A 27,337-nucleotide genomic window follows, 5' to 3' on the forward strand; every position below is an offset into this window, starting at 1 on the left:
GTGAGGAATAAAGACATAGTGTCTTGCTATTGCTACATCGACATCCTGCCTGCTTCCAAAGTTAGAGCCTCCGTCTTTTAGATGGAGTCCCTTCCCTCAGGCCAATCTCCTCCAATGTGAGATAAAGTGGGCATTCAACATCACTTTCCTATATTCCCCAGACTGACTTCATTTTTCCATGTCAACTCAGATTGGCTTTTATAAAAGGAACAGTCAACTTGTCATCAAATTGCATCCTTTATTGAAGAGGCAGGAAAAAGGAGTACCAGAAAAGACTTCATTAGAATGCATTTTCCATGAGGTCTCTTGAAAAAAAAAATTATGGAGTTCTTCACTAATTCACAATTAATCTTTTCTTGACTGGAGTCACACTGGTTCTTTGGAAATTACGAAGACACAGAGGATTCAGACAGTGTGTAACCTGGGGTGAGTAGAGCAATAGCAGATTCCTCATTATTATACTGTAATATAATACATTATCCTTGGCCACTGAGTCAAAACAAGATAAAACAATAGCAATAACAAACATGTAAACCTGTGTGACCAGTGGAAAGCATACAAAGAGAACAGCATCTGCTCTGTCCTGGGGCCAAAGACACACTGGACCCATGGCCCATCAGAAACTGGTGGCTTCAGTGGATTACAAACCACCATGTTAAACTGAATTATGACTCTTTGCAAAACAACTTTCACCTTCAGCTGGACATTTATGGGTCTCAAGATTCCTTCTGGATCCTCTACTTCATGTTCTGGGTCAGAGAGAGAAATGTCCTTCTGGAGTGGACAGCTATCTGGCTCAGATTACAGGATTTGGGGGAGTCACTGCAGCTGCAGAAGGCATTCTGATGCTAACAGTGTCATTCCCGTCCCCAGTAAAACTTTGGTTGGTCTTTTTGCATTTTAAGTTTGTAGCAGAATACTGTTACATTAACACAGACACAAAAAACTGAAAATAATGAACATTTTGAACAGTTTTATATTCAAGTGAAATATAGATCAGCATTTAAAGCTAAGCTCAACGGTTATTGAGTATTGGAATTAGGACTAAACCATAAGCAGTTTATGTAACTAATCTACTACTTTTGTATCTACTAATTTTAGCTATTGAAAAACATTGAGTGTGAACCTAATACATGAAACATTGATAAAATTCCTAAATACCTTTTGAGTTTATCCTCTTTAATTCTCTATAGTTCAAATTTAGGAATTCATCATTTGGCTCTAACGTGGGCTCTGTTGAAGCAATCATCTAAGTGCCCTTGTCTCTAGGCTTGTTCTTCAATTCTATCTCTATTCTTCAGGTGAGTGACTTCTTCAAAATCACGCTCCTACACCTTTATCTAAATTCGTCATGGCAATTCCATCCCCTTTGCCATTATTCAGTTCACAAAGGGGCTGGACTAAGCCAACTAGGCCAGTGTAAGGTAAAGAAAGGCTTCCCTTTGGCTTCTGAGAAAGAGAAACCATTTTCTTCTGCTGGATGTGAGCCAGGAAGTATGCATCTTACAACTTTAAAATTAAGATGAAGATTGCAGAGGGAGACAGAAAGAATCTGGGTCACTGATACCACCACTGAGCTGTGGAATCAGTTGATCCAGAAGTCCCTACTTGGGAACTTGCTGTTATAAGATATGTTTTCTGATTAATTAAGCATTTTGAGTTGGGAGATCTGTAATTTGCTGCAGAAAATACTCTCATGGAAATAATGATATAACCATAAAGCTTGATAAAGAAACACTGCTGTGTAAAACCCTTTAATAGCATGCTGTTACTTACAGACTAAATTCCAAACTCTTTTATAAGCTGGTTTAGCTGTATTAGCAATTGGTCTCAATTTGCTTCTCTGCCTTCATTTTCCAATTATCTCCTCTGCACACTTATCCTGTGCATGTGTGTGTGCTCAGTCGTGTCTGACCCTTTATGACCTCATGGACTGTAACTCGCCAGGCTCCTCTGTCCATGGGATTCTCCAGGCAAGGATACTGAAGTGGGTTTCCATTCCCTCCTCCAGGGCATCTTCCCAACCCAGGGATCGAACCTGCATCTCTTGTGTCTCTTGCATTACAGGTGGATTCTTTACCATTGAGCCACCCTGGAAGCCCACATTATCCTATAGGAATCCCACAAGTATCTATTCTTCTGGATCCAGGCAGAGTTTTAGAATGCCTTATTAGTGTGCAGTTTTTTTGGAGGGATTAATGATTGATTTTTATTTTGAAAGAACTTAGAGGTAAGGAGATAATATCATCAGCCATTACAGCCTATTAATGTTTCCTTCTATCTATCTTTAGTGATCGTTTCTTTTATTCTATCAATACAGCTTACTATTAATATATTGCTTTTTTTCTATTTAAAAATTGTGCTAAAATATATGTAATATTTAACATCTTAATCACTTTAAAAATTGATTTAAATTGTTTTGAAAGTGGTTTTAAATATGTACATTATATTGTGCAACCATCACCACTATTTATCTCCATAGTTTTTTCATTTTGTAAAACTGAAAATCTATACCCATTAAACAGTAACGTCACGTGACCTGTTCTCCAGTCTCTAGCAACTATCCTTTCACTTTCTGCCTTATAATTTCAATTATTCTAAGTATCTCATATAAGTGGAATGATACAATATTTGTGTTTTGGGTCTTCTGTACTGCAGGTAGATTCGTTACCATCTGAGCCACAAGGGAAACCATGGACATTGTACTCTACAGTTTTTTTGTTTTTTAAGTTATTTGATCAGCCTTTTGTATTCCCCAACTGTCATCCTTGATTTAGGCAGACATGATGCTAAGTACCACTGTCTGTTCAAATACCCCATGGATGGATGATCCTGGTAGGCTACAGTCCATGGGGTCACAAAGAGTCAGACACGACTAAGCGACTTCACTTTCATTTTCACTTTGATCAGCCTTTTGTATTCCCCGTCATCCTTGATTTAGTCAGACATGATGCTAAGTGCCACTGTCTGTTCAAACACCCCAGGGAGATAGCTGTTCACAGTGACTAAGCTTTGAGTGAGGTTAAATTAAGACGAGGCTTGCCAGTGGAGATTTCTAGGGAGCTGCCAGATAAGTTAATAAAAATTCTCTAGGAATAGGGCTTTTTTGGGAGAACTCCAATACTACCCCCGTTTTTGTAGTTCTTGCTGCTGCTGCTGCTGTCGCTTCAGTTGTGTCTGACCCTGTGCGACCCCATAGACGGCAGCCCACCAGGCTCCTCTGTCCCTGGGATTCTCCAGGCAAGAACACTGGAGTGTGTTGCCATTTCATTCTCCAATGCATGAAAGTGAAAAGTGAATCCCTCAGTCCTGTCCGACTCTTAGCGACCTCATGGACTGCAGCCTACCAGGCTCCTCCGTCCATGGGATTTTCCAGGCAAGAGTACTGGAGTGGGCTGCCATTGCCTTCTCCGTTGTAGTTGTTAGGCTGGTGTTTTTCACAAGTTCTGTGGTTGCCAGCAGGGTTGTATACATGCCAAAGGAAAACCAGAGAATGCCCTAGTCTTCCACCTCTGGTTACCTAAGGCTGTCTGCAAGCAAGGAGCGATGGCTAAGGCAGAGTTGCCAACTGTGTCCCAGAGCTTTAAAGACTTACCCCCAAAGGCTACTATGGAGATGGGGCAAGGAGGATGGGAATGTGACAAGGTAAAGCCCACGGGCCTCACTGCTCTTGCCAAGACGCAGCCATTTTTCTTGAATAAGTGCTTCTTGGATTATTGCAAGTTTTTAACTAATTTCCAGATTTCTGAAAAAGTTGATTTTGACAACTTTTTGCCAATGTTCTCATGTATTTTATGGAAGAATGGGTTTTAGAGATCCTTATTCTTTTATTCCAGAAGTATTCTCTGAAGTGGCCTCTAAAATCTTCATTTTCTGAAGGCATTTGTGCTTCTGTGTGTTCAGTCATGTCTGACTCTTTGCGACCCCATGGACTGTAGCCCACCAGGCTCCTCTGTCCATGGAATTTTCCAGGCAAAAATACTGAAGTGGGTTGCCATTTCCTTCTCCAGGGGATCTTCTCCGGCCCAGGGATTGAATGAAACTGCATCTCCTGCATTGCAGACAGATTCTTTACCTGCTGAACCATCTGAGAAGGCATTTGAAGATCCCAAATTTTAGAAGCCAGCATTTCATAACTAAATTTGAACCTCTGAGTCTATAGCATTCAGTGTTCCTATATTTGGTATGACCTGTGAAACCTCTGCAGTGTATGTTTGCTTTATGAATCTCCTGGGAGATGCCAGTTCTAAAAAACATAATTCTCCTAAAACTTTTCCCAAGACAAGCAGTTCAGGTTCAGTTTTTCACAGTACCAAGCAAATGACATTTTAGCATATTTTCTGCTGCCACTGACCTCAGTTTAGAAGCAACACTTCTGTTCCTTGAGTCTAGCTAAACTTTGGTCCCTCAGAGAGAGGTTTTAGCAGAAGTTGTTTTATTTTGATCTGTCAGCCAGAAACAAAGCTACTTACTTTCTTTTTTGGGTTCTGACTGTTTCAGTGCTCGCACAATCCAACACAAGAGGATGCTTACAATGATCAGTTCTGTGACACTGCTGAAGAGTAAGTATTGTAGAAGCATACCACCAGCTAACTGAATTAAAAAGAAGAGAAATATTCCTCCTGTTAATTAACCATTTAAAAACTATACAGGAACAACATTCAGAAAATAGGGTAAAAATCATTCATCCCAACAGTCTCACACACCTATGATGATTTGGGTGGGTGGTGGGTAGTTCTCATAACAATGTAATGTTTCAAATTTTACTGAGTACTTATATATATGGCACACATTATGCTAAGCACTCTCATTTAAGAACAATCCTACAAGTAGGATGCTTTTATTTCTATTTTACATGTGAAAAGTGGACTGAGTAGTGGAGAGTGGCCTGAGGGACCATATGCCATACTGGTGGCCATCCTCTTCTCTTTGTAGTCCCTCGCTTAATGAGAGTGACTAGTGACCTCTGTTTTATGATTTCCCCTGGCACACGTGTAGTTTGCATGTTCTGTTTTTTTCTAACTCATGTATCATGAGCATTGTGGCATGTGTCAGGTGGAATCGTTCTCCCTCTACTTCCACATTTCTACCATGCCCCCAAGTAGGAGTTTTCTTTCTTAGAAATAGGTAAAGAATGGCTTCTGGTGCTTTTTCATGCTCTTCACTTACAATTCCCCATGTGAGAAGCAGGGATTTATCTAATTGTTGATTTTTGAGAGGAGGAAGCCAGCTCCTTCCAGAACAATCTGCGCTTACAGCTACGAGTTCTTCTCAACATCTGGAAGTTGTCTACGGCCACTGTAGGGAGACTGGTGGTCTATTCATAACTAGCAGGATGAGTTTAATTCATAAGGGGAGGTATCAGTATATTAGCTGGTTAATTTTGGCCAAAGATTTAAAACTTTTTCTCCAACTATGGTGGTGATGGTGGTATTGGTATTGTTCAGTCACTAAGTCGTGTCCGACTCTTTGCAACCCCCTGGACCACAGTACATCAGGCTCCCATTTCCTCCACGATGTCCCAGAGTGTGCTCAAATTCATGTCCCTGGAGTCAGTGATGCCACCTAACCATCTCATCCTCTGTCATCTCCTTCTCCTCATGCCTTCAATCTTGCCCAGCATCATCTTTTCTAAGGAGTCAGTTCTTCACATCAGGTGGCCAAAGTATTGGAGTTTCAGCTTCAGCATCAGTCCTTCCAGTGAATATTCAGGACTGATTTCCTTTAGGATGGACTGGTTTGATCTTGCAGTCCAAAGGGACTCTCAAGAGTCTTCTCCATACCACAGTTGGAAAGTATCAATTCTTCGGCACTCAACTATGGTAATCAACAATAAAGCTGATAGTTTCTACTGTATCTGCTTGATTCTGTCTTTGCTCCTTTGGTTCGGAACATGAGAGCAGAAGAGTGGATGGCTGCTTACTGGGTTCCCATGCTGGCTTCTTAGGGCTGCTGTAATGAAGTATCACAATTCAGTGGCTTAACACAACTGAAATATATTTTCTCACAGGACTGGAAGGTAAAAGTCCAAAAGGAATGTATTGGTCTGACACTGTTCCTTCCAAAGCCCCCTCGGGGGGAGGATTCTTCCTTGCCTCTTCCAGCCCTGGTAGCCCCAGATGTTCCTCTTTTTCTGAGGTTTCTACTGTTTACAAATACTAAAGGAAAACTGATTTTAAAATATTTCCATGACAAAAATTTGGAGGAAATACAGGCTTTTTTTTTTTTTTTAATATTTCTCTGCCAAAGATGTTTGATAACTTTGGTTGTCTTTTCCATACCTTGCTCATTGCAAACATACACCATTCATCATAGTTTTTTTTCAGTTATATCTAAAGTTTTGATACAGTAATTATTAAATTTGGTACCTACCTGTGACCAAACATAGTCTTCCATTTCTGCAACATAAGACAGACATGCAATACATAATATAATTGTACCAAATGCAGAAAAGCAGGCGCTAAAGATGTTCATGACGATGGCAGATGTAAGCTGTAACAAACACACGAGAAAGCTGATCAGGAGCAGCAGAAGCAGATTCTGATGAAGCAACCAGTCTAGCCATCAGCTAGAGAACATTCCAGCTAAAATTTTAATCTGATTTTCTGGAATTTTACTGCACTACTAGCAAGACTCTGAATTAAATTTGTCTAGTACCCAATTAGGATAAATTTTTTTTTCAGAAGATATATTTATTTATTCAACAAATAATTATACAGTGCCTACAACGTGCTAAATATTGTGTTAAGGATAAACTCAGACTTCAACTGAAGAATCTTATAATCAAATGGGGGAGGCAAAATGATACTTCATGTAGTAAAAATTCAATAAACAATGAGCTTAAGTCTGATGCTGCTGCTGCTGCTGCTAAGTCGCTTCAGTCGTGTCCGACTCTGTGCGACCCCATAGATGGCAGCCCACCAGGATCCTCCCTCCATGGGATTTTCCAGGCAAGAGGACTGGAGTGGGGTGCCACTGCCTTCTCTGGAGCTTAAGTCTAGCATCTGCCAATGTCATCCTCCTTCAGTAATGCCACTTCAGTACTTAAAACCTTTCCATAGTCCCAGCATCCTTCCAGACAGCATGGAGGGCCCTACATGAGCTGTGAAGAGAGGCTGTATCCCTTTTCAAAGATGCTGCATGTATTTTTGTATATGTGAGGATAGTTACATTTTAAAGAGAATTTTTAAAAAACTAATAATGGAAAGAAGGATGTGCTTTGATGCTGGTTAACAAAAGGAAAGGATGATAGTGGCAACATTAATTTTGCTTGTCCAGTCAGCAACCCCCTTCCTACTTTAAGGGCTCTTCTTATCGTTCTAGTCTTTATGAGAGATGCTTATCAAACTTCTATGAAAGTCAGAGGGAGGTCCTTCTTGTCGTCAATCTCTAGAGCCAGAGTCAGACCACAGCTAATAAAATGCTCCTCTTAAGGACTGTAAACCTTGAGCAAGTAACTTACAGATGAACAAAAGACTAGGATTCATTCCTAGAAGAGAGAGCTGTGATGTTATGCGGGAGGTGGCCGGGGGGTAGTGGGAAACTGGACTGCTGCTGTTGCTGCTGCTAAGTCGCTTCAGTCGTGTCCAACTCTGTGCGACCCCATACACGGCAGCCCACCAGGCCCCACTGTCCCTGGGATTCTCCAGGCAAGAACACTGGAGTGGGTTGCCATTTCCTCCTCCAATGCATGAAAGTGAAAAGTGAAAGTGAAGCCGCTCAGTCGTGTCCGACTCTTAGCGACCCCATGGACTGCAGCCTACCAGGCTCCTCTGTCCACGGGATTTTCCAGGCAAGAGTACTGGAGTGGGGTACCATTGTACTACTGTGCTTTCTGTTTCTGGGTCTCTGGGACTCCCTCAGATCCTGTTTATTTTCTAAGACTAGTCCTTCATTTCCTGTAGATGCTACAAGCCTGGCATCTTCTCAATATTTCTTATTTTTCCTTGGATAGCCAGACTCAGTTCACAGTGGCAGACAAAGTTGAGAAAGTGTATTATGGGAAAGAGAGCAGTGTATATGCAGTTTCAGAAATATGGGGAAGCAGGAGTTCCAGAAAACTCCTGGCATTTGATGTGGCTGAAAAGTGAAATGCTAAAGGGGAGTTGGGTTACATGTGATCAGAGAAGTGGGTGAGGGATGGATTATGAAGAATCTAGTTTCTGTGCTGAGGATTTTTAAATTTTATCTTTATGTACATGTAGAGCTGCTGGAGTATCAGCCAGAGGGCCTCTTCCTTAGTAAAGACCCAGGCTGTGGCACGCTCCAGAAAGTGCCCGCTACTCCTGCCTCTGCACACTTACCCTGTATCCATTTATGAGGTCCCTCATCCCATGAGTGGGGGCTGGACAGATGAAAAGAGCCCCCTTGTCTAGGTTGGGGGGAAAGAGAACAGTGATTCATCCTTATGAACCAGGATCACCTAAAGAAAGATATGTATGTTCCAAAAAAGCCTAGTTGAACATTTGAATTAAATACACAACATCATTACTTTTGAGGGATCCTGTTTCTAGTGTGAGAGTCTGAGGAACAAGGACCAACTCCCCACTGAAACTTGTGAATGTTACTAAAAATAAACCCAATCACTTAAAAATCTGTGGAAAGAGTCCTCAGGGCATACAGCAAATGAAGAAACATTTATTCAAGAAAATCTACTAAAACTCAGTACAAACTGTGAGTCTGTGGTATATGAACTGAGGTCTGCAGCCTCTTGTCTCTTCTCAGCAGGGTAAGACCACTCCAAATCTTTCCCCTCATCCCCTAGTCAGAGTTTCATCTAGTGCTACCTTCCCTGGAGGCACGGGTCATTTAATTAGCATGTCTAATCCTGTGCCCAGCCACCTGTTGCTCAGGCTACGTCCCATGCATGCAACCTAGAGAAGGGGGCTCTCTTTATTTGCCCAGCCCCCCACTTATGGGATAGGGGAATACCTTGGATGTGGTATCAGTGAGTCCTGGGCCCTGATCACCCCTGCCCTGGCTTATGGGGTCGGGGTTCCACATCATAAGAGGCAAACATAGGAGACCTGGGCTGCTGCCAGCCTTCATCAAGCCCTCAACTCTTAAAGTGGAGGTGTCACTCAGAAGCACCTCATTGTCCTTGACACCCAGCACATTCTAGCACCAGAGCCCTGGCTTAGAGAATTTGTCCAGAGAAGGAAACTATAGAAGGAGGGCTTCAGTCTCCCCAAGGGAGATTACTTCATTTGCAAGAGTATGGAGAAATCTGGGCCTAAGAGTATTCTCAAAAACAGTTGAAGTGTTAAGGGAAACGCTGACTGAAACCACCCACCCTAGCTAGACAAGGTAGTAGCCACTTGAATGAGTTATCTTAACAACAGGAGGTCCTGGTAAGGCATGTGGAACAAGCCACCACCAACCAGAAGAATTTGGGAAAAGTCAAAAGGAGAGAGGAGACCCCAGTCCATAAGTCCTATCAACCTCCCAGAATCCTCCTTGTTGGAACATCTTGGGTGAGTGATGTGTGCACCATCAGAAAGGACCCTGAGTCAGAATGATTGGCCAGAGACCATCTGGAAACTAACCCCATTACCATGAAAGCCAAGACTGTGAGCCATATGGCAGAGCAGTCCTCCTGGGTTCCCTTACCCTCCTGCTCTCCACCTGGGTGCCCCTTCCCAGTAAAGTCTCTTGCTAACATTTGTTAGCATGTGTGTATTCTTGGACAATTCATTTCTGAATGTTAGACAAGAGTCCACTCTCAGGCCCTGGAAGGGGTCCCCCTTCCTACAACAGAAGCTGTGGTGAAAGACAATTTGAAGGAATTGATAAGATGCATAGGAGATCTAGGCTTTAACTGTAGGGAAGTTAATTTACTAGAGAAATGGGGAAACAAACAGTTAGGAAGAGCCTTCCTGGGTTCAGAACAAATCTCTCCCTCAGGCTTTTCTCAGATGCCATCTTCTCAATAAGATGAATTTGGATCATCTTATTTAAGCACACAAGCTCTCCCTGATGCCGGGAAAGACTGAGGGAAGGAGAAGAGGGCGTCAGAGGGTAAGATGGCTGGATGGCATCACCAATACAATGGATATGGACTTGGGCAAACTTTGGGAGATGGTGAGGGGCTTCATTGAGGCCTGGGGTGCTGCAGTCCATGGAATTGCGAAGAGTCATACACAACTGAGTGGCTGAACAACAATAGCACTTAAACACTCAGACTCCCAAGGGCAGCCCTGTAAGTGTTTACCCCACTCCCACGGTGGTTCTCACCTTCTCACATGTTACTATTTCCTTATCTGTCATGTTTAATTTCTTTATCCTCCTATTACAATATAAGTGCCACAGGGACAATAAATCTTTGTCTGTTCACCAAGGCATCCTACATACCAGAACATGCCTGATGCTCAAGCTGTTTTTTTGAACCGAATTATTGGAATTTATAAAGAAAGTTGAGCACTGAAGAATTCATGCTTTCGAACTGTGGTGTTGGAGAAGACTCTTGAGAGTCCCTTGGACTGCAAGGGGATCCAACCAGTCCATTCTAAAGGAAATCAGTCCTGAGTATTCACTGGAAGGACTGATGTTGAAGCTGAAACTCCAATACTTTGGCCACGTGATGCGAATAACTGACTCATTTGAAAAGACCCTCATGCTGGGCAAGATTGCAGGTAGGAGAAGGGGATGACAGAGGATGAGATGGCTGGATGGCATCACTGACTCAATGGACATGAGTCTGAGTAAACTCCGGGAATTGGTGATGGACAGAGAGGCCTGGTGTGCTGCAGTCCATGGGGTCACAAAGAGTCGGACACAACTGAGCAACTGAACTGAACTGACTGGAATTTAGAAACGGTAAAGGCCGACGAGGTGCAGTATAGCACCCAAGTCGGACACAACTGAGCAACTGAACTGAACCGACTGGAGTTTAGAAACGGTAAAGGCCCGTGAGGTGCAGTATAGCACCCGAGAATAGTAGCACATGGTGCTGCCACTTGAGTAAAGTTTCCAAGGCATTTCCCTGACTTGATAAGTATGAATTCTACAGAATAAATGTATAATTCTACAGAATGAAATTATAATTGATTTCATTCTGTGGAATTGAGCCACACTAATTTGGAAAATTCCTGGACTAGCATCCTTGGGGCAGAGGAGTCTTTGTGTTTCTGTGAAGAATGACATCATATGTTTCTAGAGAAGGAACTGGAACTACACTGGATGAGACGAGAAGAGATGTTTACTTTTGCTTCTTGAGGTTGGGGGAAGAATGACAAGGGGAGCCGGACTGTGGCTAGAACTTGGATGTTATAACCATCATCCTCTCCCACCATCCTTCTGGTAAAAAGCAAAAACAAAAACACTTTTGGTGAGGTTTTTTTTTTTTTTTTGCTATAACTCCCTGTGCTATATAATATATATCCTTGTCATTTATCTGTTTTATATATAGTAGTTCATCCCTCTTAATCCCATAGCCCTAATTTGTTCCTCCTCCCTGCTTCCTTCTTCTCCTTGGTAACCATTAGTTGTTTTGGTGAGTTTTTGTGACAACCAGTCAAGTGAAGTGAGTCGCTTAGTCATGTCCGACTGTTTGTGACCCCCTGGACTAAAGTCCATGCCAGATTCTCCAGGCCAGAATACTGGAGTGGGTAACCATTCCCTTCTCCAGGGGGATCTTCCAAACCCAGGGGTCAAACCCAGGCCTCCTGCATTGCAAATTTATTCACACCTGTTTCCTTGGATGTGGTGAAGAAAAATGGAAACAGTCTGTGCAAATATGAAACTGAACTAGGATAATGTCAGTTGCCAATTAAAAATGGGCAATTGCTGGTTGCCTCTGACAAGGATTAAATCACAAGCTGGTTCGACCCTTAACCTTCAACATCCACCTGAAAGGAGTTCAGGGTGGAGATCAGGAATGAGACACTCTGTGCTCTGGGAAAAACTAGCCAAACAGGTCTTCAGATACTTAGATATTTTCAGAAGATTTTATGAGTCCAATTCTTGCATCTCCTCATATCTAGAAAAATACTAAAATCCTTCATGGTGACATCTGCTCCTTGTGAGTAATAGTATCTTTCATGAAACTAGCAGCAACCTTTGTGAAGCTAGCAGTAACCTTCATGAAACTAGCAGCAAGCTTCTGCAAAAAAATGCTTGCTTGCATGTACTCCCCCTTCACCAATATCACATATACACTGACTGTTCCTCCTGCCTGTTTGGAGCAGTTTCTCAGAGCTGTCTGAAATGCTGTCTCCTGGGCTATACTCTTCACTTTGTCCCCAAATAAAGCCTCAGTTGGGGCTTTCCAGGTGGCGCTAGTGGTAAAGAACCCTCTTGCCAATGTAGGAAACATAAGAGATGCGGGTTCAGTCTCTGGGTTGGGACGATCCCCTGGGGGAAGCATGGCAACCCACTCCAGTCTTCCCACCCAGAGAGCCCCATGGATGGAGGAGCCCGGTGGGCTGTGGTCTATGGGGCCACAGAATCAGACATGACCGAGCGACTGAGCACAAAGCTTTCAACTCTAGTGTTGCACTTTTTTTTTTCTTCCCCCAGCCAACACAGTTTCAGGGATTTGAAAAATCACGAGGGCATTCATAGACTTCAAGGCCAACTCTACTTGTATCTTTGGGGCAAAAGTAACACCAGATCACATCTGGGTCACATGTACATGCTGTGTGTAACTGTCCTTTATGCTGCGTGCATGCTGTGCCAAGTCGCTCAGCTGTGTCTGACTCTTTGCAACCCTGTGGACTGTAGCCCTCCAGCCTTCTCTCTCCATGGGATTCTCCAGGCCAGAAGACTGGAGTAGGTTGCCATGCCCTCCTCCAGGGGATCTTTCAGACCAAGGGTTGAATCCGCATCGCCTGTGTTTCCTGCGTTGGCAGGCAGGTTCTTTACCACTACTCCCACTTGGGAAGCCTCAGCCTTCATGCTTATTTACTCTTGTAACCCTCACAACCATCTTTTGAGGTAGGTAACTTTATGGGTCTTTTTTTTTTTTTTTCCAGATGAGGACAGTGAAGCACAGTAATTTGCCCAAGTTCATGCAGCCAGTTGGACAATCCACCTCCAGAGCTGTGATCCCAATCACAGTGGGGGAGGTTCTACAGGGGAAAATGACTGTCCTTTGTTGGATGTACTTTAATGGTATCTGATTCATAGTCCAATGTTATTCTCTAGGTCTGAGTTTGCTGAAGGCAATTCTCTTTTCAAACATCATTTTGTCTTATCCCCTTCCCACTACTTTGACTCTTAGGTCAGAGTTCTATTTGGTTATATATTCCCTTCTGGGCATCCCTGCTGGCTCAGTGGTAAAGAATCTGCCTGTCAGTGCAGGAGACGTAGGTTTGATCCCTGGATCGGGAAGATTCCCTGGAGAAGAAAAAGGCAACTCATTCCAGTATTCTTGGCTGGGAAATCCCATGGACAGGGGAACCTGGAGGTTACAGTCCATGGGGTTGCAAAAACATCAGACACAACTTAGCAAGTAAACAACGACAACATACTCCACTAGATAGCTTGAATTGATTTTCCCATCAGAACCCTCTAATCTGACATCTAATAAAACTAACTCCGTGCACTGCACCCTCCTCAACACCCAGACACCCCGCACACATAGAGATGCACTGGAGGGCATCCTGATAACAAGTGGTTGTTTTTTCCTATACAAACATTTGGAAAAGTATTTTTTCCTCCTAGAGAAATTGACTGAAAAGCAATAATTTCTTCTCCGTTTGTTCCAGGCACAAACCTTTTATTCTTGGCATTGCCCCAAATGTCCCGCGTACCTGATATCGCGTGGGCTTCTTCTGTGCAATGATGGCCACGCACCCTGAGATGAGGAACTGGGGGCAGAAACACGGGTCTGTAAACACCCATTCCTGGTGATGGGCCCCCAAACACTTTCCCTAATGCCAGTGGCATTCCTGAGCTCTAACGTATCACTGAATTCTCTGAAGAAGGTGGTTTTAACTATGTATTTCAGTTCTGCAGTGACCACTGGTAGACTCTAAGAAATGGATTCACCCTTTCTCCGTTACAGAGAAGAAACGACATTTTAAAGTCTTTGGTCATTAACGAAACCTTTGTACTGGTATTGGTGCTTAGGGATCTCACTAAGACTATGAGGGACAAGGAGGATGTACTTCACTTGTTTTGATTGCCATTTATTTGAGAGAACATTGCCCCACACCCATCACGCTGTAGAAAAAAAGATTTCATCAACTGAAAATAGTTTCAGAAAGCATTTGATCTGAAGAATTAGAGGGTGACTTCCACGTAGTCTGTCTGTTTGTTGCTCCTGGCAATTAGGACTTTTTTTTTTTTTTTTTTTGAAATGGTTTGTCTTATACCTGATCTGCATCTGTTCACAGCAGTTACAAAAGATGACTTATTTGAAGGGGGCTGGGGACCTTGCAGTCCGGGAAAATGAGACCCTGTCATGAAAGCAGAAGTATTCTTAGCTTGGTAAAAAAAAAAAAACACACAAAAAAAAACCCTCTGATACTTTTCCTGGGTCACTCTGTAAAATTTACTTACACTTTCTAAATCTTGGTTTCCTTATTCATTAAATGGGAATTAGTAACATTCTCTCATGGGGTTGGTTTTTCCATCATATAAAACAGACCTGAAGTACTTTTTGGAACATGCCTGATATGCAGCAGATATAAAATTGAATAATTACTACCTGTGACTAATTTCTTCTGTAAGCTTCTCTTCTACATCATGGACTTGGGAATCCTTCTGGATGCCTTGTATTGGGCAATTCACTTTCACTGTATTCTGTCAGTGTAAAGCATTTCTCCTTATGACATATGGCCCTTTCCAGAAAGTTCTGGTGCTGGTAAATGCCCTTCACTTGAGGACCAACCCTAAAGGAAAGTCTCTGAGGGAATATCTTTCATCAGGGGCACTGGTGACTAGACCCCCCAGGGTTAAAACTGCTGTAGTACCATGTTTCAAGGGGCTTTCTTGGAAGCCCTAATGGTAAAGAATCTGCCTGCCAATGCAGGAGGTATCAGTTCAGTTCAGTCACTCAGTTGTGTCTGACTCTTTGCAACCCCATGGACTGCAGCACGCGAGGCTTCCCTGTCCAGCACCAACTCCTGGAGCTTACTCAAACTCGTGTCCATTGAGTCAGTGATGCCATCCAACCATCTCATCCTCTGTCGTCCCCTTCTCCTCCTGCTTTCAGTCTTGCCCAGCATCAGGGTCTTTTCCAATGAGTCAATTCTTTGCATCGGGTGGCCAAAGTATTGGAGTTTCAGCTTCAGCATCAGTCCTTCCAATGAATATTCAGGACTGATTTCCTTTAGGATGGACTGGTTGGATTTTCTTGCAGTCCAAGGAATTCTCAAGAGTCTTCTCCAACACCACAGTTCAAAAGCATCAATTCTTCGGTGCTAAGCTTTCTTTATAGTCCAACTCTCACATCCATACATGACTACTGGAAAAATCATAGTTTTGACTAGATGGACCTTTGTTGGAAAAGTAATGTCTCTGCCTTTTTATATGCTGTCTAGGTTGGTCATAGCTTTTCTTCCAAGGAGCAAGTGTCTTTTAATTTCATGGCCATAGTCACCATCTGTAGTGATTTTGGAGCCCAAGAACATAAAGTCTGACACTGTTTCCATTGTTTCCCCATCTATTTGCCATGAAGTGATGGGACCAGATGCTATGATGTTTGTTTTTTGAATGTTGAGTTTTAAGCCAGCTTTTTCATTCTTCTCTTTCACTTTCATCAAGAGGCTCTTTGGCTCCTCTTCTCTTCCTGCCATAAGGGTGGTGTCATCTGCGTATCTGATGACATATCTCCTGCATATGGTAGGAGGCATAAAAGATGCATGTTTGATCCCTGGGTTGGGAAGATCCCCTTGAGAAGGGGAATGCAACCCACTCCAGTATTCTTGTCTGGAGAATCCCATGGACAGAGGAAACTGGTGGGCTACAAGGGTTGCAAAGAGTTGGACATGACTGAAGAGACTTAGCATGCATGCAGCATGTTTCAGAGTCCTTTTCACAAAGCACAGGGACTGTGTTACATTCAAATCTCCTCTCCCACAGCCTTGTTTTTGGTTGAGGAGTACAAAGGGAATTGGTCAGAGGCTAATAAAACCTTTTGCCCTCTAAGGAGAAATTTGGCCTTGGGTCAGCTTTGATGGAGAAGGAAATGGCAACCCACTCCATTATTCTTGCCTGGAGAATCCCATGGAGGGAGGAGCCTGGTAGGCTACAGTTAATGGGGTCTCAAAGAGTCGGACATAACTGAGCGACTTCACTTTCTTTCACTTTCTTTCAGCTTTGATACACTAGGAATATTAGTTGTGTTACTATGCCACATCACTTATGAATAAAACCCCTGATTGATGAGTTGTTTCTGGATTGGTTGTAGCTGTGAGCCTAAATTAACCTGTGGGAGACCACAGCTTTGGGTTTCCCTGAATACAGTGTCTTGTAGTTAATCGTGCATGTCTCTGGCAGGTACCTTGGCAACTATGCTTATGGAATTACTACAGTATCCTTCCTTACTCAAAATATCCACTTTAGAAATCTGTTTTAATTTATTCTCCACCCCATGTTTCTTCTTTTCTCTTTCCTTGTGTAGTCTCTCTAAAAATCTCCAAAAATCATTAAGCTCAGGCCTTTGGATTTTCACTCTGCCAAAGAAGGGCATCATAGTTTTCCAAACAGCCACTCTCTTTATTACTCTTCAAACATACCCTTCAATATCATTTATGCATGCACATGCCATTCTCTTAAAGGATTTATCAAACATACAACAAACATAAAAATGCTTTCCCTAAGTATATACTCCCCACCCCAGCACAAATCCTACCCTCCACTTTGTTAAGGCTGTTTCCACAGTAAAATTTGCTGTTTAGAGTCAGATACTGGGTCTTTAGTCCATTTCTTGATCTCATAAGTAATTCACTTGATACATTAGAAAAAAGATGAAAGAAAAAATACCATAAAATGGTTTACTCACAAATGGTGATGACCATATGATGTACCCTAGTGTGAGTAATACAGGGACACTGCCAGTGATTTTTACATCCTCTTCACCGAGAAACAAGACAGCACAGAGAAAACCCAGTGTATAGTGAAACAGGGCAAGAACTATTTGCACAGCCTGTGAGGAGAGAGAGTCATCATCATTACTCAAGTCAAGTCTGTCACAGATGCATACAATCTGAGTGACTGAAAGGTCGTGGAAATGTTCACCTTACCCTGGTATTTCTGAAGCAGTGATGAAAGACTTAACATGTCAGGGAGGAACCAAGGTGGATAAAGGGGCCACATTTGGGGTTATTTAATGAAACTGGGAGTATTTGTCTTTGTTTTATAATAATCTTTGGAGGTAATTAATTTAAATCTAGTTGGTTCTAGCTTAGTGAAAAGCAGAGACCTATTTGTTTGGTTCAGGCAGACACACAACAGAAAGGAGATGTCTGGCTCTGGGGATGTCTCAGGCTCTGCCTTGACACTGGTCTCCTTTCTGCGGTTGCTTCTCTGAGGCCACCTCCAGTGCACACTTGGTCCTTTTGGACTTGCCTCCTTTCTGTCGTCCTCTCTTGCCTGGGACTTGGACTTGGGTTTCCCTTTGCTCTTCACCATTCCCATACCCTGTGCTGACTTTTGTAACTACAGGCTGGACCAGAGCCCTAGGCTTTGTTCAAGAAAAACCATGAGGAGGGATGCTCTCTAATGACCCCTGGTTTTCTATACTCTCATGTGAAATGTGCTCATGTGCTGGGACTTGTCTGCCAGCTTGTGTGGAGCCTCATTCACACATGAGCCCAGAGCATCCTTGTCAGGCAGCGAGGGAGGCACATGGGGAAGGTCAGTCATCTGTTTTAGCCAGGCCTTCAACTGACTGGATGTGGCCCACCCACACATGGAGGGCAATCCGCCTTACTCAGTGTTCACTGATTTAATTGTTAATCTCATCCAAAAGACATCCTCACAGACATACCCAAAACAATGAGGGCAAATATCTGGGCACCCTGTGGCCCAGGTAAGCTGACGCATTCAATTAACTGTCACAGAACCTTGACCTTGAGATAACACATAATCACGCATTTATTGGTGACTTGTGCCTCTTTCTCCCACATGAAGGATGCCAATTCAGGTTGGGATCAGATGGAATTGCCCACTGATGACTCACTCTTCAATTTTAGCTTCTTTCTGGGTTATAAATCCACTGACTTCCTTTGATTTCAGTGAAGGACCCATGAGAGTTTAGTAGAAGAATCTAAATAGAAGATCCTAACCCTCATCCTCTCTTGAGGTGACAGATGGTACTGGTGGGTCAGGGGGTGGGCACAACAGGCTTATAGCTTCTCCACATTGTGATTCCTGCCTTCCTGTCCAGATAAGGAGATAAGGAACAAGCAATCCAGACCTAAAACACCATGGTAATGCAGGATGGGGGTAGAGAAAACACATCTCCCCCCTTACCCCGCCCCATGTGAGACTTTGCTGCAGTAAGGTACATTTCCATTCTGGAGGCGGGTCAAGTAGCTACCAACCAGCTGAAGGTGGTCAATGACTTGATATGGTGGGAATTTTCCTGGCACAAACTTCACTCTTGCTGCCTTCGATCAAAATGTGCTTCAAGCCCCCACAAATATTGGTGGATAATAGAAAAGGTTATAACCTTTTGTTAACATTAAAGAAAAAAACCTAAAGCATTCTAAGGTTGAGGACAGGTGAGAGGGAGGACACAGTGCAGAATATGACCTACCTGACTGGACTGTATGGGGAGCATAGTGAGAGCACAGTGTCATCAAGCAACCACAGGCCCCAGAGCCCCATTGTCTACCGGCCCTTCTGGTTTGGAGCCCATTGCTGGACCACCTCATCTATGATCTATAAGCTTGTTTCAAATTGTTTACAAACAAAGGCAGGAAATGGACCGTCTCAGGGCTGATGAGATTTATAAGCAATCTCAGAGTATATTTTCTAGAACCCTGGATAGGTTGTGATGACATTGAACTATTCAAAAATGGATTGTGGATTCATAATTTGTGCCCAGTTAGCTCTAGCCTGACTGGCACCACTCCACAACACTGTCGTCAACTTTCCTTCCTTAGGGAAGCTCATTGTAGATATGGTCAACGTCGCTCACCTTTTCTATTAGGCAGACACAACACATCATTTATTAACCCAAGTAGCACTTAGTCCTTACCCCTAATGCTCTGGCCTCCGTTCTTAAAGGAAATCTTCTTGTCATTTTAATTAAGATATGGTCTAGAAATTATAGAGAATAAATTGACTCCTTTTCTGTAGAGAAATACAGAGAAAAAAAATACTAATTATTTTTGAGATAAGGCACTTAATATTGCAGCCTGTGGTTTTCTACTACTTTCCTTGAGGGAAGCTTCTTTGATCAACCTACATATGTTACTCTTTGCCATGTGGCTAATAACTTCCTGTCAAAACCCAAGAGCTACTGCTCAGATTTTATGCTTTCATCATGGTCTCTAAATGAGACTGAGTAAATGCCTTTTGAGGTAGGTACCTCCGCTCCTATTCTTACCTTTTCTGAGACGTGCTCAGTACCCTAAATGCCCAGGGTTATCCAGGTTTGAGCTCCTGGTTGCTATCTTTGGTCTTAACACAAATATCTCTAAATCAAGCTATAGATGATTGGACAAGGTGTGATCATGTGAATTTAACTGAGTCAGTCAAAATTTCCTTTCCAGAGAACTATACAGGCATGCCTTAGAGATACTGCAGGTTATTTATAGACCACTGCAATAAAGCAAATAATATGAATTTTTTGACTTCCAATGTAAAGTTATGTTTATGCTATATTGTAGTCTATTGTGTGCAATAGCATTGTCTAAAAAATGTACACACTTTAATGAAAAAGTAGATGACATACAGATGGCCAAGAAGCATGTGAAAAGATGCTCAACATCACTAATTATTAGAGAGATGCAAGTCAAAACTACAATGAGATACCACCTCACACCAGTCAGAATGGCCATCAAAAAGTCTACAAACAAATGCTGGAGAGGGTGTGTAGAAAAGGGAACCTTCCTACACTGTTGGTGAGAATGTGTACAGCCACTATGAAGAACAGTATGGAGGTTCCTTAAGAAACTAAAAACAGAGCTAACATGATTCTGGAATTCCACTCCTGGGCATAGGTCTAGAGAAAAACATGGTTTGATGGGATACATGCACCCCAGTGTTCACTGCAGATCTACGATAGCCAAGACATGGAAGTAGCCTAAATATCCATCAAAAGAGGAATGGATAAGGAAGTGGTACGTATATACAATAGAATATTACTCAGCCATTAAAAAAACTGAAATGATGCCATTTGCAGCAATGTAGAAGACCTAGGGATTATCAGAGTAAGGACAGTAAGTCAGACAAAGACAAATATCATAGGATATTGCTTATATGTGGAATCTAAAAAAAATGATACAAATGAACTTATTTATAAAACAGACTCACAGAGTTACAGAACAAACTCATGGCTACCAGGAGGTAAGAGTCAGAGGAGAGATAGGTTGGAAGTTTGGGATTGTTAGGTACACACTGTTATATCTATTCAACAAAGATATGGTTATATTTTGTTGTTATATCTAATAAACTAAGACAATCAACAAAGACCTACTGTACCGCACAGGGAACTCTGCTAAATACTCTGTAATAACTTAAACAGGAAAAAATTTTGAAAATAATAGATACATGTACATGTATAACTAAATCTAAAGGCAAAGGAGAAAAGGAAAGATATACCCATCTGAATGCAGAATTCCAAAGAATAGCAAGGAGAGATAAGAAAGCCTTCCTTAATGATAAATACAAAGAAATAGAGGAAAACAATAGAATGGAAAAGACTAGAGATCTCCTCAAGAAAATTAGAGATACCAAGGGAACATTTCATGAAAAGTTGGGTACAATAAAGGATAGAAATGATACAGACCTAACAGAACCAGAAGATATTAAGAAGAGGTGGCAAGAATACATAAAAACACTATACAAAAAAAGATCTTCATGACCTAGATCACATGATGGTGTGATCACTCACCTAGAGCAAGACATCCTGGAATGCAAAGTCAGGCGGGCCTTAGGAAGCATCAGGACAAACAAAGCTAGTGGATGTGATGGGATTCCAGCTGAACTATTTCAAATCCTAAAAGATGATGCTGTGAAAGTGCTGCATTCAATATGCCAGCTAATTTGGAAAGCTCAGCAGTGGCCACAGAACTGGAAAAGGTCAGCTGTCATTCCAATCCCAAAGAAAGGCAATGCCAAAGCATGTTCAAACTACTGCACAATTGCACTCATCTTAGAAAGCTGAGCACCGAAAAATTGATGCTATTGAACTGTGGTGTTGGAGAAGACTCTTGAGAGTCCCTTGGACTGCAAGGAGATCCAACCAGTCCATCCTAAAGGGAATCAGCCCTGAATATTCATTGGAGGGACTGGTGCTGTATCTGAAGCTCCAATACTTTGGCCACCTGATGTGAAGAATTGACTCATTTAAAAAGACCCTGATGCTGGGAAAGATTGAAGGTAGGAGGAGAAGGGGATGACAGAGGATGAGATGGTTGGATGGCATCACAATTCAATGGACATGAGTTTGAGTAAGCTCCGGGAGTTGGTGATGGACAGGGAGGCCTGGAGTGCTGCAGTCCATGGGGTCGCAAAGAGTCAGACATGACTGAGTGACTGAACTGAACTACAGGCTATCAAAGTAATGCTCAAAATTCTCCAAGCCAGGCTTCAACAGTACGTGAGCTGTGAGCTTCCAGATGTTCAAGCTGGATGTAGAAAAGGCAGAGGGACCAGATCAAATTGCCAACATCCGCTGGTTCATGGAAAAAGCAAGAGAGTTCCAGAAAAACATTTACTTCTGCTTTATTGACTATGCCAAAGCTTTTGACTGTGTGGATCACAATGAACTGTGGAAAATTCTTCAAGAGATGGGAATATCAGACCACTGTACCTGCCTCCTGAGAAATCTGTATGCAGGTCAAGAAGCAACAGTTAGAACCAGACATGAAACAATGGAGTGTTTTCAAATTGGGAAAGGAGTACATCAAGCATGTATATTGTCACCCTGCTTATTTAACTTATATGCAGAGTACATCATGTGACATGCTGGGCTGGATGACTCACAAGGGGAATCAAGATTGCCAGGAGAAATATCAATAATGTCAGATGTGCAGATGACACCATCCTTGGTTTGATCCCTGGGTTGGGAAGATCCTCTGGAGAAGGAAATGGCAACCTACTCCAGTACTGTTGCCTGGAAAATCCCATGGACAGAGGAGCGTGGTAGGCTACAGTCCATGGGGTCGCAAAGAGTTGGACGTGACTGACGTCCAAAAAGTTGGACTTCACTTTTTTCACTTATGGCAGAAAGAGAAGAGGAACTAAAGAGCCTCTTGATGAAAGTGAAAGAGGAGAGTTTAAAAGCTGGCTTAAAGCCCAGTCTTCAAAAAACTTAAGATCATGGCATCCAGTCCCAACATCCATGGAAAATAGATGGGGAAACAATGGAAACAGTGACAGACTTTATTTTCTTGGGCTCCAAATCACTGAAGATGGTGACTGCAGCCGTGAAATTAAAAGACGCTTGCTCCTTGTAAGAAAGTCACGACCAATCTAGATAGCATGTTAAAAAATAGAGACATTACTTTTTTGACAAAGGTCCGTCTAGTCAAAAGTTCAGTTTTTCCAATAGTCATGTAAGGATGTAAGAGTTGGACCATAAAGAAAGCTGAGCACCAAAGAATTGATGCTTTTGAACTGTGGTGATGGTCTGAAGGACTGATGCTGAATCTGAAGCTCCAATACTTTGGCCACCTGATGTGAAGAATTGACTCATTTAAAAAGACCCTGATGCTGGGCAAGATTGAAGGCAGGAGGAGAAGGGGATGACAGAGGGTGAGATGGTTGGATGGAATCATCAATTTGATGGATATGAGTTTGAGTAAACTCTGGGAGTCAGTGATGGACAGGAAGCCTGGTGTGCTGCAGTCTACAGGGTCTCAAAGATTTGGATATGACTGAGTGACTGAACTGAATTGATATGTATAACTGAACCACTTTGCATATATCTGAATTTAGGGCAACATTGCTAATCAAGTCTACTCCAATACAAAATAAAATTTAAAAAATTTAAAAAATAAAAGTGTTAAAATGAAAAAGCACTTAATAGCCAAGAATGCTAACCATCATCTATGACTTCAATAAGTCATAATCATTTTGCAGTAGTGACATCAAGGATTATTTTGATCACTATAATAAATACGGCACAATAAAATAGTTTGAAATAGTGTGAGAATTAACCAACATGTGACACAGAGGCATCAAGTGAGCAACCACTGCTGGAAAAATGACAACGGTAGACTTGCTCTACGCAAGGTTGCCAGAAACCTTCAACCTGTATGTTTAAAAATGCAGTATTGGGAAGCAGAATAGAGTGAAGTGCATCTGGGCTTGTCTTGTGTCCCGTGCAGTGGCTGCACAAAGTCTAAACCAGTATACCACCAGGTAAGTCCCACACTAGTATGTTTAAAAATACTGTCTATTCAAATTGCTGTTACCCTTGGAAATATAAAGAGAAAGGGAAGCTAGAATTTACTGAGTGCTTACTCCTTTAAGTACTGTTCTAAATTCTGTACAAATATTATTTTATACAGACTACTCAATAAGATAGATACTCTGAAATGGTTAAAAATCCTAGAACTATACAACCTACCAAGACTGAATCATGAAGAAATAGAAAAGCTTAACAGATTAGTGATAAGCAAGGATATTGAATAAGAAATGAAAAATCTAACAAGAAAATAAAAACCCAAGACCACACAACCTCACTGGTGAGTCTACCAAACATTCAAAGAATACCAGTTCTTTGTAAACTCTTAAAAAAAGATTTAAGAGAGAACACTTCCAAATTCATTCTATGAGGCCAGTATTACTCTGTTGCCAGAGCCAGACAAGGACATTGCAAGAAAGAAAATTACAACAAATATTAGCAAACAAAATTCAACAGCACACTAAAAGAACCACACACCATGATAAAGCGGGATTTATCCCTATAATGCAAAGGCAGGATAACATATACATCTCATTAATAAAATGAAAGACAAAAAACACCTGAAGCAATGTAGGAAAAAAAACATCTGACAAATGTTCAAGGTTGTTTAGCAATGCTGAAACTGTTAGTTGCTCAGTCGTGTCTGACTCTTTGCAATTCCACGAACTGTAGCCTGCCAGGCTCCTCTGTCCTTGGGATTTTCCAGACAAGGATACTGGAGTGGGTTGACATTTCCTTCTCCAGGGGATCTTCTCAACCCAGGGATCGAACCCTGGTCTCCTGCATTACAGGCACATTCTTTACCATCTGGCCACCAGGAAGGAATGTATCTCAATGTAATAGAGACCATATATGACACATACAGAGCAAACATCATATTAGTGAGAAGCTGAACACTTTTGCTTAAGATCAAGCATAAGATATGGGTGCCATCTGTTGTCAATTCTATTTAACATAATATTAGAAGTTCTAATCAGAGGAATTAGGCAAGAAAAAGAAAGAAAATATGTCCAAATAGGAAGGAAGGTGTGAAATAGTTTCTGTTGGTAAATAATATGATCTTACATATAGTAAACCCTAAAGAAACCCTAAAGAAAGTTTGAACTGATAAATGAATTCAATAAAGTTGTAGGATTCAAAATTAACACAAAAATCAGCTGTGTTTCTGTATACTAACAGAAACTATCTGAAAATGAAACAAAACCATCCCATTTACAGTAGCATCAAAAAATACTTAAGCATTAATCAAGAAGGTGAAAGATTTGTATATTGAAAATTACAAGACAGTGATGAAGGAAATTGAAGAAGTCACAAATAAAAGATATCCTGTGTTCATGAAATAGAAGAATTAATATTATTATAATTCCATACTGCTCAAGGTCATCTATAGATTCAGTCCAATTCCTATCAAAATTCCTGTATTTTTCACAGAAATAAAAAAATTCCTAAAATTTATATGAGACAACGAAAGTCTCTGAACAGTTAAAACAATATTAAGCAAGAAGAGCAAAACTGGAGGCATCACACTTCCTTGTATCAAACTATATCACAAAGCTATAGTAATAAAAATATTATGGTATTGGCATAAAAACAGATATATAGATTGATGGGACAGAATAGAGAGCCTAGAAATAAACTCACATGCTTATGGTCAACAAGATTCAACACCAGGAACGTTCAATGGGGGAAGGACAGTCTCTTCAATAAATGGTTTGTGGAAGTTGGATATTCCTATAAAAGAATTAAATTGAAACTTTATCTTACACCATATGCAAAAGTCAAATAAAGATAAATCAAAGATTTAAATATAAGACCTGAAATCACAAAACTCCTGGAAGAAAACATAGTGGGAATGTTCCTGCCCTTTACCTTTCTTCCCTCCAAGTCAAGTCAGCCAACCAAGTAAAACATGGGGAAGCCAAAAGTCAAATCTGTTGTATTGCTCTACTGAGGAGTAGGGGCAGAGGCAGGAATGGGAGGCCAAGCTAAGAGATCGGTAGCTGAGCTGACGTGGGATTCTTTTTTTACTTGGATTATTGCTGAAGTTTTCAGTTTGGTCTTCTTTCCTCCAATGTCTCATTAATCCTTTTCTTGCCCCTTTAAGTCCATCTCAATCCAGCAGCAATCTTTTGAATCGGATCAGATCATTCAAAAGGCTCCCCACTGCCTTCAAAATAGCATCCACACATACATCAGCCTTTCATGAGGTGCCCTCTAGTTCCCTTTGCAGCTTAATTTCTCAAACCACTCCCGGCATTTCTGCTTAGAAATATTCTAATCATTAGATTAGAAATATTCCACCAGTAGTCCTCATTTTTTGGTATGTTTGTGCCATACTCATCTTGTAACTGTCGATGTTGAGCCTGTGCATGGCACATTTTTGGAGCTCAGTGAGTATTCCTGTAGCCTGAAAACATAACTGGCTTTCATTTCATGATATTTAAGATGGTAAGTCTTAGTGTATGAGCTCATGCCATTCACAAAATTAACACTGAAGGAAAAAAAACATTATCAGAGTGTTTGCTGTGTAACAGGTGGGCCGAAAACATAGCCATAGTTGTCTTATAACTACCATTGTCCTAAGGAGCAAGCTGAAATTTCAGGTAACTTTTCATCAGATGTGAATGATATGCTGGGAATGGAGTGAGTTAAGTCTAAACGCTGTGAAGATACAAAAATTCCTTTTAGGGACCCTGGAGACACACCTTAAGGTGATAAGATAGCTGAAAACCAGACTTAAGAGGCTCTCCTATGGAGATCTGAAGTGTTAGTTTGAAAAGAGAAAGCAAACAGTGGTTTCAAAGTGACCCCAATGCCATTCTCCTAAATCATCCCACCCTTGCCCTCTCCCACAGAGTCCAAAAGACTGTTCTATACATCTGTGTCTCTTTTGCTGTCTTGCATACAGGGCTATCATTACCATCTTTCTAAATTCCATATATATGCATTAGTATACTGTATTGGTATTGATTTGGGAGAATGGCATTGAAACATGTATAATATATGTGAAACGAATCGCCGGTCCAGGTTCAATGCATAATACAGGATGCTCCGGGCTGGTGCACTGGGATGACCCAGAGGGTTGGTATGGGTAGGGAGGTGGGAGGGGGGTTCAGGATGGGGAACACGTGTACACCCGTGGCGGATTCATGTTGATGTATGGCAAAACCAAGACAATATTGTAAAGTAATTAGCCTCCAATTAAATAAATTTATATTAAAATAATTTTTATAAAGAATATTAAATATATCAATCTAAATATCTAATGGGAATCTAATCTCAGCTAGAAGCTGTAGTGAATTTGTTTTGTGAATTTAAAATTAGTGAATTAAAAAATAAATTATCAAAAGCCCCCCCACCAAAAAAAAAACAAACACCAAAGTGATCCCAAGCAGTAGCCCTTAATTGTAGTAGGGCTGCAACTCACGGAGTGAGCTCTCCCACGGATATTCTTACTTAAAACGGTGGAAGATTCTCCCAGGCAATGTTTGGTAAACCACCTAGCAGTCTGAATGGTGCTGAGATGCGTAGGACGAGCATGGACTCAAGGCTTGTTACCATTCCTAGCAGCTGGACAGCCAGGCCGAGGGAGGCCCAGGGCGCCAGGGTCCTGCGGCCTCTGATCTCCGTGTGATTCGCACCGCCTCCGCTCACGTCAGGCCCTGCGAGCCGGGTCAGAGGGGCTCGATCCCCAGAGCGGAGCCCTCGGCGCAGGGCCTCCCAGCCCGGGGAGCCCGGTGGGCGCTGCCTCCTCTGCCCAGCCCCTCATCGCCCCTCGCGCGGGTCCAACGCTGCGGTTGCGGCGGA

At 41.9% G+C, this 27,337-nt stretch overlaps 1 protein-coding gene across 3 annotated transcripts; it reads right to left on the reverse strand.

The window, feature by feature from the left end:
* Positions 1-218: 218 nt before the first annotated feature.
* On the reverse strand, positions 219-27,337 carry LOC133227186 (B-lymphocyte antigen CD20-like). Of its 3 annotated transcripts, none has more exons than XM_061381684.1 (8): positions 26,987-27,332; positions 25,172-25,261; positions 19,151-19,245; positions 16,949-17,092; positions 13,752-13,808; positions 6,373-6,492; positions 4,473-4,593; positions 219-421 (listed from the first exon to the last, which is right to left on the reverse strand). In XM_061381684.1, exons 3-8 carry the CDS (start codon positions 19,193-19,195, stop codon positions 387-389), a joined length of 522 nt encoding a protein of 173 aa, XP_061237668.1. In that variant the 5' UTR covers positions 19,196-19,245; positions 25,172-25,261; positions 26,987-27,332; the 3' UTR covers positions 219-386. The 3 variants fall into 3 exon arrangements, with proteins under 3 accessions (XP_061237668.1, XP_061237669.1, XP_061237670.1); XM_061381685.1 differs by having other exon boundaries at positions 26,958-27,332; XM_061381686.1 differs by lacking the exon at positions 25,172-25,261 and having other exon boundaries at positions 26,987-27,337.

The sequence above is a fragment of the Bos javanicus genome, chromosome 15 (assembly GCF_032452875.1).
Source record: "Bos javanicus breed banteng chromosome 15, ARS-OSU_banteng_1.0, whole genome shotgun sequence".
NCBI classification, from domain to species: domain Eukaryota; kingdom Metazoa; phylum Chordata; class Mammalia; order Artiodactyla; family Bovidae; genus Bos; species Bos javanicus.

Bases quoted from the DNA above. Each gene is read 5' to 3' on its own strand.
- LOC133227186 (XM_061381686.1), bottom strand. From the start codon at position 19,195: ATGACAAGAAGATTTCCTTTAAGAACGGAGGCCAGAGCATTAGGG. The intron at 6,493-13,751 runs GTACGCGGGACA...TGTTTGTTACAG, and splicing joins AGAAGCCCACGCGATATCAG to CTTACATCTGCCATCGTCAT. The intron at 4,594-6,372 runs GTAGGTACCAAA...TTTTTAATTCAG, and splicing joins AAGACTATGTTTGGTCACAG to TTAGCTGGTGGTATGCTTCT.